The 19,823-nt window shown below is 49.8% G+C and overlaps 2 protein-coding genes across 3 annotated transcripts in view; one reads left to right on the forward strand and one right to left on the reverse strand.

The window, feature by feature from the left end:
- Positions 1–19,823, reverse strand: part of PPP1R16B (protein phosphatase 1 regulatory subunit 16B) — a 54,726-nt gene that overhangs the window by 24,548 nt on the left and 10,355 nt on the right. For both annotated transcript variants that reach the window (XM_057414344.1, XM_057414343.1), the window contains exon 2: positions 10,255–10,658. In XM_057414344.1, coding sequence (XP_057270327.1) covers positions 10,255–10,501 — 247 coding nt within the window. In that variant the 5' untranslated portion in view covers positions 10,502–10,658. The remainder of the gene's footprint in view (positions 1–10,254; positions 10,659–19,823) is intronic.
- ADIG (adipogenin) overlaps positions 1–19,823 on the forward strand; it is a 68,624-nt gene that overhangs the window by 2,030 nt on the left and 46,771 nt on the right. The gene's annotated exons all lie outside the window — the stretch shown is intronic.

Consider the following 19,823-nt stretch of genomic DNA (forward strand, 5'->3'; position numbering starts at 1 on the left):
CAAATTTAAAACTCACTGGCCCTTCTAATAAAAGCAAAATGGATTTCCAGCATCTCTCCATGACCCGCTGTCACCTACCAACCCAGATACATTGTGGTTTTGGCACAGCATCCAGCAGCAGGTTGGAAGTTGACTGGTTATGGCTTAGACTGGAGCTTCATATCACATTCAGGACTCACATCATTGTTTTGACAGCAACAGCTTTAGGAGGAAAGAAAACCCTGTAATCAAGTGCCTGACAGCCAGGAGGATGTCACTGCAGATCCACAGGGACTGGCTGGAGCTCTGGCTCTTTCTAATGTCTGCTATTTCAGGTTACCAAACACAGATTTTAATTAAAAGAAGAGTCCCATTTAAGCTCCTGTGGAGCCCTGCTCTTGCCTTGCAAATACAAACTGACAAGATCTGAAGTGAAAAAAACCCAGGTCTGAACAGTTCAAGAGTCACGGAAAGGGTCTGAGCTCCTAAGGAGGTTGGAACTTGTTCTCTGTGCTGTCCAGCTCCAGGTCTCTGAGTTAGGTCCTTGTCTCTAGAGCTGACAACCTCTCCAGAGGGTTAATCACACACCCCAGTTCATATCTCACCTGTCTCCTCTGACAACACATGAGAATTGAACCCAACACTGGTAGACAGATGGAGAAAGTGCTCTTCTTTCCACATCCTTAACATGAGTGAGATATCTGTCTTCTGCTGCAGGATCATTGCTCATTTCCAGCTCAAGAGGCTGAGAGTTGGGATGGATTTCCTGGCGACTTCCTTCTCACAAGATGCTGGGCAGACTGTAGACGCTGTAGATGTCCCACATCAATGAAACTTTTGTGCAGCAGAGCTGTTTATGCCTGTGCAAGGACTTCATGATTTTCATTCAATAATATTCTGACATTAAAATTTCGCTTTTATTGAACTAGGTCATTTTGATACAGGGAATCCTTCAGATTGGATAATTTGAAAGACTTGAAATCTTGTCTCGCTACATTCAAGCCTTATCATCATCAACCAGAACCATGTAAGTACAGCAGTTAACCTCCAACGTTCGCTGCTCTGAATCAGACCAGACTGGAAATATTTTGAAGGTGCTAGAATCTCTCCCGCCCACTCAAAAGGTGGCCGTTTCCAGGCAGGTGTAGGTGCAACACAGGACAATGTACAAGCTGTGTGCAGATAATGCTCCTCTACTGTGGAAACCATCAGCTGCCAGCCATGGAAAACAGGGCTTGGTGCCTGTCAGGGTAATTCCTGCTCTGGAATCCCCTTTTTAGAGGCGGACACTGTAAAAGTAGCTCTAAGGAGGAAATAAATAAATAAATAAATAGTTGGGTTTGGTTTTGTTTCCATGGGGGAGGTGTTGGTTGGTTTTTATAATTAACAGGATTTCACTTGTCAGCCCAGGTAAAGGCATACAAAGATAAATGAGACTTTGGAAGTTTCCTATTGCAATTCAGAGCTTGGTGCTCTTACACTCGAGGCAGGGACCCCTCCTCTGTGCCACTGTGAAAGCAAAGCTAGGCAGAGCAGATGAGACCACCAGGAAAAAAGGAACTGAGACCTCCCCTGAGATCCTTGGACAAACTGACAGATGCTGCAGATTACAACACGCATATGGAGCACGAGAAACACAACAGAGCAACCAAAGCCCGTTTCCTACATAAGTAACCTTTACAGGCAGTCTCTACCTCACTTCCTGGGGAATCCAGAAGCCAAATTCAGCAATAAGCAGTTGCAAATTGCAGGGACCTCAGTGGAAACTGCATCTGCTTGCAAGTAGCTGCACATGGGCTCTTGTTCCCTGAATTCAAAGGAGCGCAGGTTGCTTGATTGCATCTTGGCTCTTGATTGCAAATGCATCAGCAGACAGAATTAAACAGTTGGCTTCCTGGCCTCGCAGCACGCTCTGAGTGACGGGCTGGAGGGTAGGCAGGGCTCAGAAGAGGTTTCTAACAGTTGGGCCAGAATCTGACTTTTTTGATTTCCTTTTATTTTCTGTCAGTCACTAACAGTGGGTGATGAGGTTCCTCAGAGCTCTGGCCAGGCTCCAGGGGAAAAACAAGCAGGGAAAGCGGATGTAAAAGCAGCTCTGCATTAGGTTATAAGGCACCACCTGAAGCAGCTGCCATAGCAACTGCGATTAAAGAAAGAATTAGAGCATTCTCCACAGAAGTAGGAAAACTCGCAGTCAGTAAGTGTGAGGATGGGATGCAAAGAAAACAGGAAGATAAATATAAGCAAGTAGGAAAAATATGCAGAACTGAATGAGAAGCAGGGCCACTCACACAGGTAAATGTGCTTGTGTTGTGGACATGCCTATAAATACACTAAGATACCTAACTCCAGCCTCATTAGCAAGCATTTTAGTTACAGTTGATCCTGCCTTGGGGCAGGAGGTGGATTACATCCCAAGGCCCTCTCAACCTCTATTTTCCATGATTCTAGGAGGAAGAAATCTATACCAGCTGAACTGAGCTGGCCTAAATCCAGAAAGGCAGGAATTTAAATCAGGGAGGGAGGAAAAGATGTAATACGCTCTTCAAGTTCTCCCTGACCAGAAGTGGCAGAAAGCAAAGCCTGCAACCACAGTTCACAGCCAAGTTCTCCCTGCCTGGAAACATGTTTTCAGCTGTGTCAGGGTAAAGCAGACAAGTGAGGTCTAGCTCTGCAGGAAGCTTCACCTCCAAAAATATTAATTTCCCCACCAAAATTCATTGCAAAGAAGAGTTATGTGCTCAGCTGCAGAGCTCTGACTTTGGGATGAGGTTTGGTTTGGAATTCTGGGGTTTCTTTTTTGACAAAATACACCTGAAAACAGAATGATGCTGCAAAATGCCAGGTACCAGTAAGCCCTCACGAGTGATCAGGCTCGTGTTGTGCATCCTTTTGCCAGAATTGTATTAAATATCATAACACAGCACCACAGCAAGACAAAGCCTTGGCTATGGGAGGTCACAGCCAAGGTGGGAAGACACACAATATTTTACTCCAGGTTGCTACTGCTTATTACCCACAGGATACCAGAGTCTCCAACTGAGCTACTATTTATACTTTCTAGTTTCTCATTATTGGAGTGGGACAAAAAACATGGCTAATCGGAGCACAGGAAAAAGCACACACCTGGAGGGCAGCCAGGCAGGCAAGAAACACAGTGCCTGCAAGAAACCCCATGTCACAGCCCCTGAGAGAGGAGCTGGTGGGGCTGTAGCATCAGAATCTCTGCTCTGGAGCCAGGCTGAGAGAGCTGGGCTGGGTCAGCCTGGACAAGAGAAGGCTCCTCAAGGGGAGACCTGAGAGCAGCTCCAGTGCCTAAAGGGGCTGCAGGAAAGCTGGAGAGGGGCTTTGGACAAGGGCCTGCAGGGACAGGCCAAGGGGAATGGCTTGAACCTGCCAGAGGGGAGACTGAGATGAGCTCTTAGGCAGAAGCTCTTCCCTGGGAGGGTGCTGAGGCGCTGGCACAGGGTGCCCAGAGAAGCTGTGGCTGCCCCATCCCTGGCAGTGTTCAAGGCCAGGTTGGACACAGGGGCTTGGAGCAAGCTGCTCTGGTGGAAGGGGTCCCTGCCCGTGGCAGGAGTTGGAACTGGATGAGCTTTAAGGTCCCTTCTAACCCAAACCAGTCTGGGATTCTATGATCAGCCCTTCCATGGCATTACCCTAGCAAGCAGGCAGTCAGGCGCAGTGCTTTTTGTGCTTGATCCAACCCATACCTATCTCCACACTCACATGCCTTGGTCCCCTTCATGCAGATGGCAGGCATTGATGCCACTGGAACACCACAAAGACAGCCAAGCTGGGAAGTTACTGGCTAGAAAAAGCTACCAGTAAGCATTATCAGGTTCGGACTGGGAAGTTCTAGCTTTGACATTTGGCAGCCTGTAGTTATCAGAAAATAAGCAGCCATATAATGCTGCCTCCACACCCTTGGAAGCAGAGCAGCCAGGCCAGGGAACGGAAAGGTTAAACACCTTGGTTGTATGCAGGAACATCTCCTGGCTGAATTAAGGTTCTGTTGATAATCTGCCCTTGGCTGACCATATCCTGACGTTCCCGGTGAAGGCAGCAATTGTGTCCTGAGCTCTCCCTGCTGTGATTTGGCCCGGCAGGGTTTGTAGAGCAGATGGTGACCTTACATATCCTACCTGCTGCACCTTGCACACACAACCCTAAGAGTTCCAGCCTTTGCTCCCCATTGCACAGACATCATTTCAAAAGGAAATACTCCTTACTCACCAAGGAGCAGCCACTGAAAATATTAACAAACCAAAAAAAAAAAAGCTCCATTTGCATTTAGCTTCCAAAGTTTCCCCTCCTGAGCACATTGCAGCCACATTTTGGAAGCCAACTAAGTTACTTAAGCCTCTTCCAGTAAAAAAGAAAATCTATGATTGGCAACAGTCATTGGCCAATTCCTGTTTGATTTTAAAGCACCTTGAGTCCAAACAGACTGTCTTTACTGGAGGGACAAGTCATTGAATGCAATATTTATGCGCTCTTGTAATGCTACTACAAGGAACATAAGAAGCATTTTCAGTGGTATCAGAACCAGTGGAAGCTGGTACATGTGTAAGAGCCAGAAACTGAAGCAATGTGAAACCAACCCAGTTGCATCTCACACACACTGAGACTGCCCAAACAAGGTGCACACAGAGAGATGTGCCCATGGAGGTGTGGGCTGCTGCTTAAGTTTTGATCAAAATAGTTCCAGGCAGGATCCCCACATCACCATTTCTCAGCAAGGACATTCGTGTGCACGTTTTCTAGCCTTGTTTTAGTCAAGGAAAGCAACTGCTGACTGTGTGGGGCATGAAGGGAGACTGCTTGCACTATGACACTTGCTGGGAGTCGAGAAACTCAAAAGGTGCACAATTTCTAGTCTGGAATAAGTCTGTTTCTCAACTCACACATTTTGAAACAGCAAGCAGCAATGCTTAGTGCATGTGGCAGCCAGTGCCCAAGAACAGACACCTCGAAAGGGATTATGAAGACACTTAGCAGAGACCAAAGCTCTTCTACAGCAGCTGGTGTCACACTTTATAAACCACATTCTGAAGTTCAGGAATGTGTTTTATCTCATTTTGTTATTTAATTTATTTTTTTAAGTATTTCTGATCAAACTTTTTTGATTAAAGAAAGTGTTTGAAAAAGAATGTTTGGTTTGGGGAGGGCAAGGGCCTCATCCCAGGTAAACCCAAGATGGACTTTCAGCATTAATTTTCAAACAGAAATCTTGGCATTTCAAGCTCTTACAGAAATGGGAATAATCATCCCACAGGACTGAAATCCCACTATGCCAGGAAAAAAAAAAAAAAGAAAAGAAAAAGATCATTTACTTGTTATGACAACAGAGAAAGTTGCATTTTCAATATCGCTCGTGCTCCCAGATGCCAGCTAGTTAGTGCCATATGCAAGCAACCCCAGGTTGGCATCGTCTCCAGATTGCATGAAAAAGCCAAGTTAAATGTGGCCAAATATGTGAATCTGCTTTTGGAAAACATACCAACCCCCATTAACAAAATTAGCAAGATCCATCATTGCCAAGGGCTCCCACATCCAGCTTTCCAAGGACCACAGCCTTCATTTCCACACCTATGGAGTTTAAAGCTCAAGAAGCACCCTTGTTATTGAACTGAAACTTTTCGTTTCTGATTCAAGGCATTCCCCAAACACCCAGATACACTCAGGCTACTCACAAGACAAAGTTTGGGTCCCCCCCCGAGCCCTTCAAAGGGCACCAAAGCCAGGAGAAAAATCTCAGACAGAAAATCTCTCTATACACTTGCTCATAGATTTGGACATAGGAACCCCATGTAAAAAGCTTCAGGAGACTAATAATGTGGGTGGAAAATTAAAGCACCTCATAAAAGGTTTTTAGTAACAAGGGAACAGATCACATCACCTTGTAAAGGTTAAAGACAGCAATTTATAGACACTAATTAGGGCCTCTTTTTAAAGTGCCTTTCCAAATGACAAGGTTGGGTTTATTCCAGAAGGGTGCAAAGGGAGCACGGAAGGAGGTGCCTGGGGATGGCTCCTAAAAGGCTTACCATGCTCATCATTACCGCAAATGTACAGTACACTTAAGGGTCTGCAAGAAGTGAAACATGGGGCTGTACTGCTATGAACAAGCTGTGCAATGCTTGTAACCCTCCCCAGGAAATCCTCCCCATGCCAGTGCAGAACACAGCCAGCCCCAAGCTTGAGCCTGCTGCTCTGCTAACGGGGCCCATTCTGCTGGATGCCAAGTCCAAGGCCAAACCCGAGTCTTCATTCACGTTCTGTTCACCACCCCAAACGACCAGCGTGTACACAGTTAAACTGCTGCAGAAATGCTGCTTTATGCAACGCTCTGGCACTGAGAGTTTTGCAGGATGAAGTGCCAGAAGGTGGGAGCTGAAGGACTTCGCAGCGATGCTTCCCAGAGCCACGGCTGGGAGGAAGCAACTCTCACCTAAGAGCAGGAGAAACCAGGGCACTTCCAGTGCTGCTGAAGGTGAACCAGTCCTTCAGGGGCTTTATTTCACTGTTGGCTAGCAGAAGGGAACGCAGTTCACCCACCAGCCAACACCAGCACCACCAGCTTCTGCAGGCAGCAAATCACACAACAGCAGATCGTAGCTTCTGCCTGAGAGCTCATCTCAGTCTCCCCTCGGGCAGGTTAAAGCCATTCCCCGTGGCCTGCCCCTACAGGCCCTTGTCCAAAGCCCCTCTCCAGGTTTGTTGTTAAACCCCTTTAGGTCTTGGAAGGCTGTTACAAGGTCTCCCTGGAGCCACACGTCTGTACTGGCAGCCACTTTACCCACCTCTGGGATGTCAATGTATGAAACACCAGTTCCTTTTCCCCTGCTCTGGAGCTGCTTTTACAGGAGCTCAGTGATGCAGAAAGACCTGGACACGACAGCTCTGCAGCCACCAAGGCTGCTTTTGGGGCCACCATGCTTCCAGGGAACAGCCTCCTCACCATGGTTTCAGTCCTTGCAGGACAGCTTGAAGGGCCACAGCCTTCATCAGCTCTCACAGCTCCTTTGCAAAACCACCCGGCCACATTCCTGCTCTGGGGGTTGGACTGGAAGGGTCCTTCTGACTCTAATGGTTCTGTGATACTCTCCAGGATCTCTTGCCTTCACTCCTGCTTTGCCACCATGCTGAGAAACAGCGTGTTCTGCGACACACCAGTCACCCACGGACAAGGGCCAGGTTGGACACAGGGGCTTGGAGCAAGCTGCTCTAGTGGAAGGTGTCCCTGCCCGTGGCAGGGGTTGGAGCTGGGTGAGCTTTAAGGTCCCTTCAACACAAACCAAGGTGGAATTCAAAGAAACCTGCATTTCTTATACGGGAAAGATGCCCTCTCCCTCAAGGCTGTCACGTTTGCCACAGGCTCGGTGGGAAGCTGGAGTGGCCCAGCACAGTGCCTGTGCCATTGATGGCAGAAGGAAATGGGGGCTGGGATAGCTCTGGGTGCACAGGAGCTGCTCTTTCAATAGCATCTTGGCAAGGCACGGGCAAAGGACAGTGAAGTGAGGATGTCCAGGTCCTGAGGGACACAGGGCTGTTTCCTGGAGGGCAGGGCAGGGTTGTGCAGCAGGGACTCCATCTCACAGGGCTCAACCCACTGCCTCCATCAGGAGGTTACATCACAGCACAAGACACCTCCTGGACAAAGAGCCAACCCACTAACTAACTTCATTGTCTCTTCCTCAGCTTCATTGCAGACCCCCTCTGCCACTGCAGGAGGGACAGAGTTCCAATTAAACAGACAAGTACACACTCACACAGGATGGAAACACAGAGCCGCAGCGGAGACACGTGCCCGCTGCACCCCCAGCTCTCCAGCCTGCCTCACGCCAACTCCTCAACTTCTTCATCATTTATACTTCACCTCCCCCTCCACTTCCCACACCCAAGAAAAGATGATTCATCCACCAAAACAATTACCTGGGACCTCCAAGAGCCCACAGATTCCCCCACTTTGGCCTCACGCACTGGATAAGGAATATTCCCAGTCTGGGATCTTTGTTTGGCTCTGTCCCCTCCTCCCCTTCACACTGGTTCCACGGCACAGGGGGGATGGAGCAGGGACAGAAACTGGCCACACACTCTTTGTAAATGACCACAAAACAAATCAAATTTAAAAATGTAAGGCATCTGAAAAACCCAGCTCCAGACTCCTGCCCTCCCCACTGTGTGGAGAGGTTGATTTTGCACCAACAGGGAAGTGCCTTTATCACATTTAGTGTAACCAGCATCACTTCGAAGAACAGCTGATGGTTAAAGCCAGCTACATGGGCTTGCCTATGGAAAGAGGTCAAGTGTGAGCAGCAGGTCAAGGGAGGGGATCTGGATGAGCTTTAGGGTCCCTTCCAACACAAACCATCCCGTGATTCTGCCATTACAGTACCAAGAGACCTGCAGCAACGGATTTTGCCTTACAGGAAGAAAGGAATGAAGCTGTGAGCTGAAAGCTCAACTCTTGCATGCCCAACAGCCAAGTGTCCGTGTCCACACGTGATGCAAGACCGTTGTCCACAAGACCTCTGACACCAGTCCATTAGCACACCAGCCCTGCTCACTGTCACCAGCGTGCACAGCCAACCTCCTCCAGTGCCATGTTTGCACACACCTCTGCCATTTGTGCATCTCTCACAAAATACAAAAGACAGACAATGAAGGAGCTTCCCTGCTTCCAAACTGTCCAGATCCAGAGCCAGAAAGCACAGAAAGCAAAACTACATGGTCGGGCCTCTCAAAAACCCATGGCCCCATCACACCCTCCAGCCCAAGCACTGAGCAGGGGCAACATCACCACATGAAGAGGATGAAACACTTGTTATCCACTCCAATGCTGTGAGCTGTCATTTACAGGCAAGCAGCTGGGTACCAAACCCAAAGCCATACCCTGCCAAGTATCTACCAGCACAGGCAGAGTTGGAACAAGTCCTAAATCTGTCATCTCAGGCAACATTTACAGACACAATTTCACAGTAGGGCTCTCGGGGGCTTCGCTGCCGGAGCTCTCCTAGAGGACTACAACAGCTCAGAATACAGGTTCACTGAAGCAAAGAGCCGGAAACAACTGTTAAACCTTTATAGCAAGGAAGAGACAAATAAAACGCTGCAATTTCCAGGACATTACCCCAGGTCTGCTCTCTCAGAAAGGCTACAAATGCACCAAAACCATGGACGTGCAGCAGGGTTTGTCAAACACACTGCCCAGGCCATCAGTGTCCACCACCACAGTGCTCCAGTCCCAAACTGCTGCCAACACGCACACAAGGACAGGTTACAGTGCACAAAAGGCCTTCTCAGAAACAGGGACATGACTTTGGGGAGATTCCTCACAAGAAAAGACAAGGTTCTTGCCTTCTATCCACCTATCAGGGAACTATATAGTGCTTCCTGCAAAAGATGCTGGAAACTAGAGCAACGTTCCCCACCAGAGATGCAGCTCAACTGGCCACATTTCCTTGGCATCTCCCTTGTCTCCACCATGGCAAAGGATCAGGTAGATCACACTGATAATAGCACCTGGCAGAGCAGCAGCCCCAAAGGCTGCTCCCAATGTCCTCTAAGAAAGACTTTACTTCTCTGCAAAGAAGTAAGCTCCAGCTCCCCAGCGCTTACAGGCTTCCCCCACACTTTGCTGAGGTTAATGGAGATCAACTTCTAGACTTTCTTCCCTTCCTCACTTCAGATTTTGAAGCAAAAGCAAAGCACTTTGATGCACTTTGAAGTGGTGCAATTAAACCAAATTGTGAACAATTTGCAGTTCTCTTCTATAGGAAGCATTAAGCAAATCTGTGCTATTTTGAATGAGGAGGGAAAAATCATACATCCCTGTAGCTCTCATTCCACCCCCCCAAGCAGGGAAGCTGAAGAGATTTACACTGACATGTAAAACTCTGTGACAGACTTCCATAAAAACCACTAAAAGAGGCACACCCAGAAGGCAAAGAAATGTTTCACACCTTCTGTAAGCAGAAAGTGTGAAAGGGAAGATGAAAGCTGCCTCCTCTTCCCCAAAACCTCGGTCATAACCCCTGCCCTATCCTGGCATTCATGTGCCCACTCCTGATGTCAACCTAGGTAATGCTGGTGTCACACAGTGTTTTGAGCACTGCACAGCTATATCAGAGATGGCAACACTCTAGAGACCAACAGCACGTCAAGGGTAGTCCAGTGCACGGATGCCAATGCAGATGCCTCTGAACACCAGAGCACAACACAGACCTCACACATAGCCAAACAAAGCAATTCCAGACACAAGTGTCATACCTTCCTCCAAGTCGTTCCTCAGAGAAGCCTCCAGCAGAGCAACGCTGGCTTCAAACGACACTTTCTTTCGGTTAACAGCATTCCTCTTCTTCTCATGCTTCCGCTTCTTATGCTGCATCTCCTTCTCATACTGTGCCCACTTCTTCAGCTGCTGAGCCCTCCGCTTCTGCGCTGCCCGGAGCCTTTCCAGCGTGGGCATCTTATCCAGCAGCTGCAGCTCTGTCAGGAGGTCCACATGGGCATCCATGGCTTCTGCTAAGAGAGGGAGCAGGGCGAAGGATGTCCCAGTGGGAAACGATGCTCACCGCAAGCCTTCTGGATCGCAGCTGCCCGCTGCTATACCATCATCCTGGGGTCAGGCAGGGAAAGGCCCATCACAGTGACCAGTGTAATGTGCTGGAAACCTGGAACAAGGAGGAAGGCATGAGGCATCAACTCATCATCCCCTGCGAGGAGCAACCAAGACCAGCCTGCTGGAACACCGACAGGCAGCACCTACCAGCTGAAAAGGCAGCTCATGTAACTGCACTTTAACTGCTTGAATTGAGCAGCAATACAGAGAGCAGAGGGGACCAAGGCTGCAGTGGCAGAGCCCAGAGCAGACACAGGCACAAGATGGGGCCATCCCAGCACAAATAACCCAGAAGGAAGAGGCTGCAGATAAATGGGGATCCTGGCGCACCAAGGCCTAGCAGGTTTTCCCACAGGAGTTCTACCCACCAGGAGCATCGCCTGTGCTCTTCTACACCTGCCACTAGAGCAGCTTGCTCCAAGCCCCTGTGTCCAACCTGGCCTTGAACACTGCCAGGGATGGGGCAGCCACAGCTTCTCTGGGCACCCTGGGCCAGCGCCTCAGCACCCTCCCAGGGAAGAGCTTCTGCCTAAGAGCTCATCTCAGTCTCCCCTCGGGCAGGTTAAAGCCATTCCCCTTGGCCTGTCCCTACATCCCTTGTCCCAAGCCCCTCTCCAGCTTTCCTGCAGCCCCTTCAGCCACTGGAGCTGCTCTCAGGTCTCCCCTTGAGGAGCCTTCTCTTGTCCAGGCTGACCCAGCCCAGCTCTCTCAGCCTGGCTCCAGAGCAGAGCTGCCCCAGCCCTTGCAGCATCTCGGTGGCCTCCTCTGGACTCGCTCCAACAGCCCCTTCTCACCCCAGCCAAGGGCAGACGGACAGCACATAGCTCTCAGGGAGGCATTACTAACACTTAAACCACCTCAAATACTTACAAACATAGGGGCTTGTGTTCATTTCTCTCTTCCTTCAGGTTTGTTATTTACGAAATGCCAGCTCATTCTGGCTCCACTGTACAGACTCCATAAGTGCATCAACAAGAGCAGCTAAATCACAGCCCCAGACTCTCTGTGACCAAAACACCAGAGACCTCTGAGCAGCACTATTCACAGAGCCATCAACTGGGTGACCCATGGGCAGCATCCTCTGCTGCACAGGAGGAGGAAACATGCCCCAGATTTAAGAAGCAGCAAGGAAAGGTGCATTTGAAGTGAAGCAATATCATGAGCAAATTGTATGAGTCCTTTCCAAATTGACCTGCACAAAGCAGGCTGAATGGCCAGGTGAGCATGCCTGTGAGCTGAACTGTAAATAACCATGTAAGAAAATAGAGATGTTATGGTTCAGGCAGCTTGAAGGAAGGGAAGGGGGGGAAGAGAGACCATGGAGAGCTTAAATATTCACAAGCACCTGAGAAAGCACCAACAGGGCAGCTGAAGCCATTACTTTGTCAACTATCCTGCCCCAAAGGGGAGGAAGAAACAGTCTCTCAAGCAGTGAATACAAAGCGTCTATGGGTAAAATAGCAGCAGAAGAGGGGTAGCTAGAACAAGATGAGAGACATGGTGAGGATACAGACCTTACTCCACCCAGGAAAAGCCACCGTTCATCCCTTTTCAGAGGGGGAAGCAGCCCAGGAGAGGCTTTACCCTGGGGAGCTGCAGGGAAATGTCCATGCCATGCAGCACATCCACCACGTCCCAGTAAATTCACAAGGTTGAGACATCCACTCCTTGCAAACACCACTACAGACCTTTCACAGTGGTTTGACCTTACCTATAAATATCCCAGCTGACTGACAGCAAGACACACCATTTCCTCTGGAGATAATTGGTTTGAGAATTGAAAACAAACAAACTCAGCCAGAGCACACACAGGCAGGTCTGAGCAGTCTCTTTATCCAGTAAGTTACAGAATCCTAGAATCAACCAGGCTGGAAAAGACCTTTAAGATCCAACCGTTCCCCAGCACTGCCAAGGGCACCACTAACCCATGGCACCTTGGGCCTTGTCTCCACGCTGTGTGAACACTTGCAGGGACGGTGACTGCAGCCCTGCCCTGGGCAGCCTGTTCCAATCCCTGAGCACCCTCTGGGGCAGGAATTGTTCCTCAGCTCCATCTAAACCTGCCCTGGTGCAGCTTGAGGCCGTTTCCTCTTGTCCCATCCCTTGTTCCTTGGGAGCAGAGCCCAGCCCCTCCTGGCTCCATCCTCCTGTCAAGTTGCTATAAAGAGCAAGAAGGTAAATAGAAGGCCAAGGGCAGCTTCAGCAGCACCTCTAAGCCATGTTTTGAGGGTTTCACGATAAACTCGAATAAAAAACCACAACAACTGTGTTCCATCCCATAAGAACTTAAGATTGCTAAAAAAAAAAAAAAAAAAAAAATGCTTTATGCTTTAGTTCCTCATAGCAACAAACCCAAATCCTTGCAAAGCTTTTTATAAGAGAGATACTAACCTAGAAATCAAACACTTGCTTGAGATGGAGAATACCAGCTCATGACTGGGAATGTCAGGACACAAGGAAAGTGTTCCAGGGCTGCTCCATGGCACGAGAGCCCCGCACAGCTCTGCCTGCCCACAGGGATTCACGGCAGCCCCCAGACACCCTGCCCACACGAGCAGTGGAAACGTAGCTTTCCAAAACACTTTCCTTTTGGGGCAGGCACGGTTTCCAAGCACAAGCACTTGGCTGGAAAGTTCTTCAGCACCCCCGTGAGCTCTGCCCCTCACAGGCATTCCTGGGGAGGTATCTGCCTTGGCGATCTCCGCTCCAGTAACACAGGCTGCAGATCTGAAGCCCTGTTCACAATACCTCGAAGGAGGGGAGATAAGGGCAGGAAATGCCTCTCAGCATAAAACATGCGGCACTCCCACCCTGCTCCTTTTCCAGGCCACTTCTGCCATTGTTTGCTGAAAGATGAACAAATATTTTCCAAAACACGCCTGAAGCAGAAACAAGGACCTACTTCTGCAGGGCTAGGTTTTCCTAATAGCAAAGAAACCTTATTTCAGCATTTCCTTGTTTATTCAAAAAAGGCTGGAGTATTTCTTGGTGGTATTAGGACTGCACCTTACAAAGAGCAACAGGACATTGATTTATAAAGAAAGGAGAAGTGTGGCTTGTTCTGCTTGCCGGTGTTTCAGCTTTCCTGCACACACCTTGTCCTCTAGCAGCTCTTCTGCTCTCACACCAGAACAAAAGGGAGATTCCAGTGGCCTACAGAGGGGAATAACCTGGAGAGATCAGCAGACACCAAGAGATTTCTGAAGTACCAGCCCCCAGCGTCTCGTCAGCCCAAGCAGCAATTGGATCTCTAATGGATCAGAGAGTTCACCCTGCAGAAGACACCGCTCAGCTTCTTCCAGACTGAGGTACAAATCCCTTCACCATCCATGGGCCCCAGAGCCTCAGAGAGGCTTTGGCTCCATCACTCCAGCTGCCTGTTTCCAGGGACCTAGTTTCTTCCTGTACCAAACAAATGGCACATTGACTTCGTATGGCACAAACTGGTGGGTGTAACTATAGCCTAGTTTCAGGCCCCAGCATTCGTTCACCTGCAGAGCGACACAGAAGCTGGCTGCGTCGCTGTGTGGGTGCCTGTGGTTTGCAAGGCATCACATTTTGGTTTCTGCTTTATTCAAAGGCGGGGGAGGGAAGAAAAGCGATGTTCCTCATGTGTGACAGCCACGTTTCCATGAGCTCAGCGGATCCGAGCTGCCATGCCGCGCACATCCTGCCAGGCTCACGCAGCCCCGAGGCGACAACGGACCATGCCTTCAGGGGTCAAGAGGGAGGCCAGATGCTCACAACTGTATTGTGCTTGTGCCATCGCCACCCTCTGGATGCTGTGGCAGAGCAAGACCCACTCCAACCATGTCAAAGATCAGCCCCTACAAAAGGCATGCAAGGGAAGGCAAACACCTTAGTATGAGATTCATCTCACTGAGCTCAAGAGGACTTTCGGGGCACTGGTTACTCACTTGCAGTACAAGAAGAGATGGCAACGCTGCGAAGTGAGAGTTTACCAAGCCAGTGGTTGCTACAAGCTCCTCACCACCAGCCCTGCCTGGAGCAGTCCTTCAGCTCCTCTGCACATACTTCTCTCCATGTGGCATTTAGAGGCTGGCATTTGCCTCCCACAAAGGAGAAAACCGAGTGCACTCATCTTTGTGTTCCAGCACGCACTCAGAGCTGCCTCCCTTGACCTTCCTACAAAGCTTTCAACTTGCAGACACTTCGCCATAACATTGCCAAGGTTGGAGCTGGATCCATGAAAACAGCCACACTGCTGAGGGATGCTGGGGAGACTCCTCATCTCCCCATCAGACAATGAAGCTGGAGCAAAGACCTCCCATCTCCCCAGGGCACTACTTAAAACACAGCATGACACTGAAGCAGAACACAAACACTTCAAGAGCCCTTCACTTAAGTGTCATAAATTGATTTTGGTTTTATTCCACTTAAGAATGAATACAAACCATGGAAGAGCAACCCTTGAATGAGACACCTTGAAATGAAATAGTTTAGCAACTCAACAATTCTTTTGGGTCATGCATCTTTCAAACAAAGATACAATTCAAGATCCAGATACGTGAGCAGGCACTTCTGAAGTCAAGGAAATTGTTCCTACTCACTGGATTGCTTGTGGGAAGGCACCTGCAGGATTGGGCCCAGCCAATTAGGTGAAGCATCTGCCTTCACAGCATAAAGTCAAGTGAGTGGCACAAAGAGCAACACCCCAAGCTAATTTTCTCTCACTGGAGTAGTTCGAAGCCAAGAATGAAAGCCTACAGCAAGGATAGGAGCACATAAGCAGCCTGCAGAAGAGGTGGCTGCCCCATTTATTTGTTTCACCAAGAGTCAACTCCTGCCCCATGGCATGGTGAGGACCTGCTAGATTTACCCCTTCTGATTCCTACGAGGGCAAAGGCCAACCTGTTCTATTCCTGCCCCATGACATGCTAGCTGACAGCCCACTGCAGCCTTTTGCTGAACCCATCCTCCAGGCTTCTCTGTCTGGCGTCACATCCAGGATTGTCACTGGTGACACAAAGCAGCCAAAGACCCATGTTCTGCGTGGTTGTTTCTGCTGTTGGCCAGAATCACCCGGACGTCTGGAGGAAGCAGCAGAACAGCTCTTCACTGCTTGATCCCCCATGAATGGAAGAGCTCAGTGGCAGCTCAGCAGCCATCACACTGTCCGGAGACAGCCAGAAAGCCAGCGAGAGGAGGAGGTGACAGAAGGAGTGACAGGCACGAGCAACAGGGAAAGGCCGGCACAGGAGTTCAACTGTTCCCCAACAGAGAACAAGGTAGAGGACACAGGGGGGCTGCTCAAAGCATGGATGTGCCATGGGGCTGGTCATGCACAAAGAACTGAGGTCCATCCCCTCCCTCCCTGCAGCCAGACCAAGGCTGAGAAGGGCAGCAGTGTCCCCTCGCCCTCCCGAGAGGAACACACTCCAAGTCATTCCCCGACCCATATCCCGGCTGAGCACATAACAGTGCTGGCTCTGCCAAGGCACTCCCCACGCTCACAAGCTGCTCCCTGCAGCATCCTGCAATAACTTTGGGAAGACGGGAAGCCAAAGCTGCCCTCTGACCTGTGGCGAGAAGAGCCAGCCCTGCTCTGGAGTCAGAGTTCTGGGGTTTGTAGGTGTTTTGGTTTGGGCTGTTTGTGCCCAAGAGGGTCTTTCATGCCAAGACAACTATAGCCCAGAACCAGGGTTTCCTTCCTTACTACAACTGCTCCTCTCATCTCCTGCCTTGTGGAAAAACATTTCACTAGAGCATTGCCCATAAGGACACTGCATCCAGCCCTACCACCCAACTACCCAAACTGTTACAGCCTTATATACCCACAGCAGGAGACTCAGCCACTGGGTCTTCCAAATGAAGAGAGACAGTCAGGTACCAACAGCAACCATACAGTAGACTGTGAAGGGGAGCTCAACTCACAAGAGGCATACCTGCCCCTCTGAGGAATAATGGTCCCAAAACACTTGTTTTCACCTGCAGTGCTCCAGGACAGCCATGTTTCCTACAGAGCCCAGGGAAGGAGGATAGGATGCTCGAGGTGAGAGGCTGTAGGGGTGAGCACTTCAAAGCACTGCATTTCCAGCCTCCTGAGGGGTTTGCTTCTTTTTCTGAAATGGATTCCGTGATTCTCTAATATCACACGCTGCCAGACAGGTTGTGCCACATCCTCTGACTGGCAGCGGGCACTGACCATCATCTCCTCCAGAATGCCAGGGCTGGCAGCAAAGCTGAAGTGGGAAACTGGTAACACACACCCTGGGAGCACAGCCCAGGGCTGGGCACTAAACCACAGCCTGATAATACAGCTACACCACTACCTTCAAAATAATATGCAACAAACCCTCCCCCAGAGCTCAGGAGCATCCAGTGATGAACAGATGAATGCAGAACAGGGCCACCTGTCTGACTCCAGGCAGCAAACTACTGCAAGAGCTCCACTCCCACCTCAGGATTATTACTTGTAGTCCTGTGCTGCAGCCATGAGTGAAACTTTACTTGTCCCTTGGTGCGACTCTAACAGCTCTGACTGTTGCTTCTGGTAGCAAGTTCTTCTTGCACGCTGCATGCGATGCTCCCTGCACCATGCTGCAAGCCCCACAGCACCCACAGGTTAACCACATGGAGGAGTGAAAATGATCAGGACTGTCACTGCACAATTCAGTTGTGCTGGTATCTCAGAAGCAAACAGCTCCTTCCCTCACTCAGGGCTTCTGCAGCATTTCAAGCAGCAGATGCTCAGCACTGCCAGATGAATGGTTCCTCCTGAAGGAACGAAGAGGAAAGTGTCAGGAACCATCACTTTCATGAAAAAAAGAAAAATAAGATATTTCAGCCAAGAGCCCTGAGGGGCTCCTTCAGTCTGCCTGTGGAGCTGGTGAGGAGGGGCAGGGCAAGAAAGATCTCATCAGAAATCAGGAGTTTCAGGAGAGATTCTTGGCTTTCCCACAGGTTTCATGCATGCAAAGTAAGGAACCTCATCTATGCCCCAATTACCTTCTTGAAGTGAAGTTACTGTTTCACCTGTCTGCAGCAAAGGAAGTTTCAGTGTTTCACTGTCACTTTGGTGCTGGAGGTGCATCGACATTCACTTGTGTTTCCAGCTTCATGGAAAGCTCAATATTTAAAGCTAAATTCGTCTCCAGAGAATTAAAAACATTTTGGCCTGGCTGCTTTATTTCTGATGATCTCTCCCTCCTCAATGAGCTCCTTCCCAGCAGTGGGAATTAAATACAAGCACAGGGAAAAAAGCAAAACAGGAAGGAAAAAAGCCCTCTCTTTGGAGCCAGTGCAGCAGCAGAACATGTGAAGTGCCTCATTCCGTCCTCCTCCCAACTGTCCCACTTGTAACAACACTGGCAGTTGTCTGAGGAAAGCTCCTCAGTATTTTCACTCTATATTTCCTGTAAACACCCCACACAGCACAATATACATTCTTTTTCCTATCAATATTTCAATGTGGGCTTCCTTGAGAAAAGACCTTCTGTGCCAAGCAGTCCTCCCCCTCATGAGCGTGCTAGAAACACGCTGCTCCTTCCAGTGGCACCTCAGTGACGAGCAGAACAGATCTGCTCATCACTGCTCCCCAGATACATATACCTCCTGTCAGAGAGCTGGGTCTTTGTTCAGTGGACACAGCCACCATGGCTTTGCTTCAGCAGGACACAAGCGCAGGCACAGACCACACACGTGATTTAGCAGCACACCTGGGCATTAAAACCACCCAAATGCAGCGCTTGCTTCCCTCCACATGGCTCCTGTGCAAAGCTGCTCCTTGAGCAAAACTCCCAGTGAGAGGCAGTGGGACTCAGAGGCGTCTCAGAAAACCTTCATCTAGAAGCTCTGCAGAGGAAACTCTCTTCTATCCATCTGCCCCATGCGGTGCTGTTGAGGCTGCCACTGTTCTGCACAGAACTGTCCTTGCCCAGGTAGATTTTCAAATCCAGAAATTTCATGTGGATAGTTTTTATGTTCACTACAAGTTCCAGGTTTTTCCTCCCCATCCATTTTTCTTCACAGAATCCCAGACTGGTTTGGGTTGGAAGGGACCTTAAAGCTCCTCCAGCTCCAGCCCCTGCCACGGGCAGGGACACCTTCCACTAGAGCAGCTTGCTCCAAGCCCCTGTGTCCAACCTGGCCTTGAACACTGCCAGGGATGGGGCAGCCACAGCTTCTCTGGGCACCCTGTGCCAGCACCTCAGCACCCTCACAGGGAAGAGCTTCTGCCTAAGAGCTCATCTCAGTCTCCCCTCTGGCAGGTTAAAGCCATTCCCCTTGGCCTGTCCCTACATCCCTTGTCCCAAGCCCCTCTCCAGCTTTCCTGCAGCCCCTTCAGGCACTGGAGCTGCTCTAAGGTCTCCCCTTGAGGAGCCTTCTCTTCTGCAGGTGGAACCAGCCCAGCTCTCTCAGCCTGGCTCCAGAGCAGAGCTGCTCCAGCCCTCGCAGCATCTCCGTGGCCTCCTCTGCCCTTGCTCCAACAGCTCCACATCCCTCTTGTGCAGCTGCCCCAGAGCTTCCCCAGAACCCTCCTGACCACAGGCTCCCGAGGCGCAGTGGCCAAGCTCCACTCTCTCTGGCTCTCCCTCCACATCGATGGGCACAGTAGGCTCTGCTGGCCCACAGGTTGAGGGGTAGCTCCGGGTGGGTGCTGGGTGCACCTTTGAGGGTACCCTGGAGTTGCAGCTCCCTTTTGCTTCACAAGGGTGAAGCGTTGGGTTTGCCTCCTGCTTTCTGGTCCACCAGTGAATCATTAAAACCAGATATCCTGGGCTCTTAGCCACTGCCTTGCTACTCAAGGCAGGCAGAGGAACACTGCAGTTACTTTGAACTTGAAAATCTAACTGCGATTTTGAAGTGAGTTAAAAAATCAGAAACTAAGTTGGGGCTCAATTTCAAAGTACACCCGAAAAGAAACCATCCCCTTCTAACCTAGTGCAATAGAGAAAACCATTCAACAGCCTGTACATCTGCAGGGAACACGCACTAATTGTACTCATTCATTCTTTCCACAGATGAGGACTGCACAAATGAAGCCACGAGCAGAGCTCTCCCCTCTACTCCCCAGTGACTGCACCCGAGGCAGCACAGACACAGGCTTGAGGCAGCGCAGAGGACTGCAGAAAAGGCAATGCTTGAAGACCAGGAAATCTTAGTCCTTTGAGATTTCATTACATACCTCTCCCCTCTCCCCCTTTGCTCTCCTTAGCAGAAAAGCATCTGCTAACAAAATTTATCTCTAGCATCA

The sequence above is a fragment of the Pezoporus wallicus genome, unplaced genomic scaffold (genome assembly GCF_028554395.1).
Source record: "Pezoporus wallicus isolate ANWC-B61680 ecotype Strahan unplaced genomic scaffold, APGP_CSIRO_Pwel_v1 contig_6631, whole genome shotgun sequence".
Lineage (NCBI taxonomy): Eukaryota > Metazoa > Chordata > Aves > Psittaciformes > Psittacidae > Pezoporus > Pezoporus wallicus.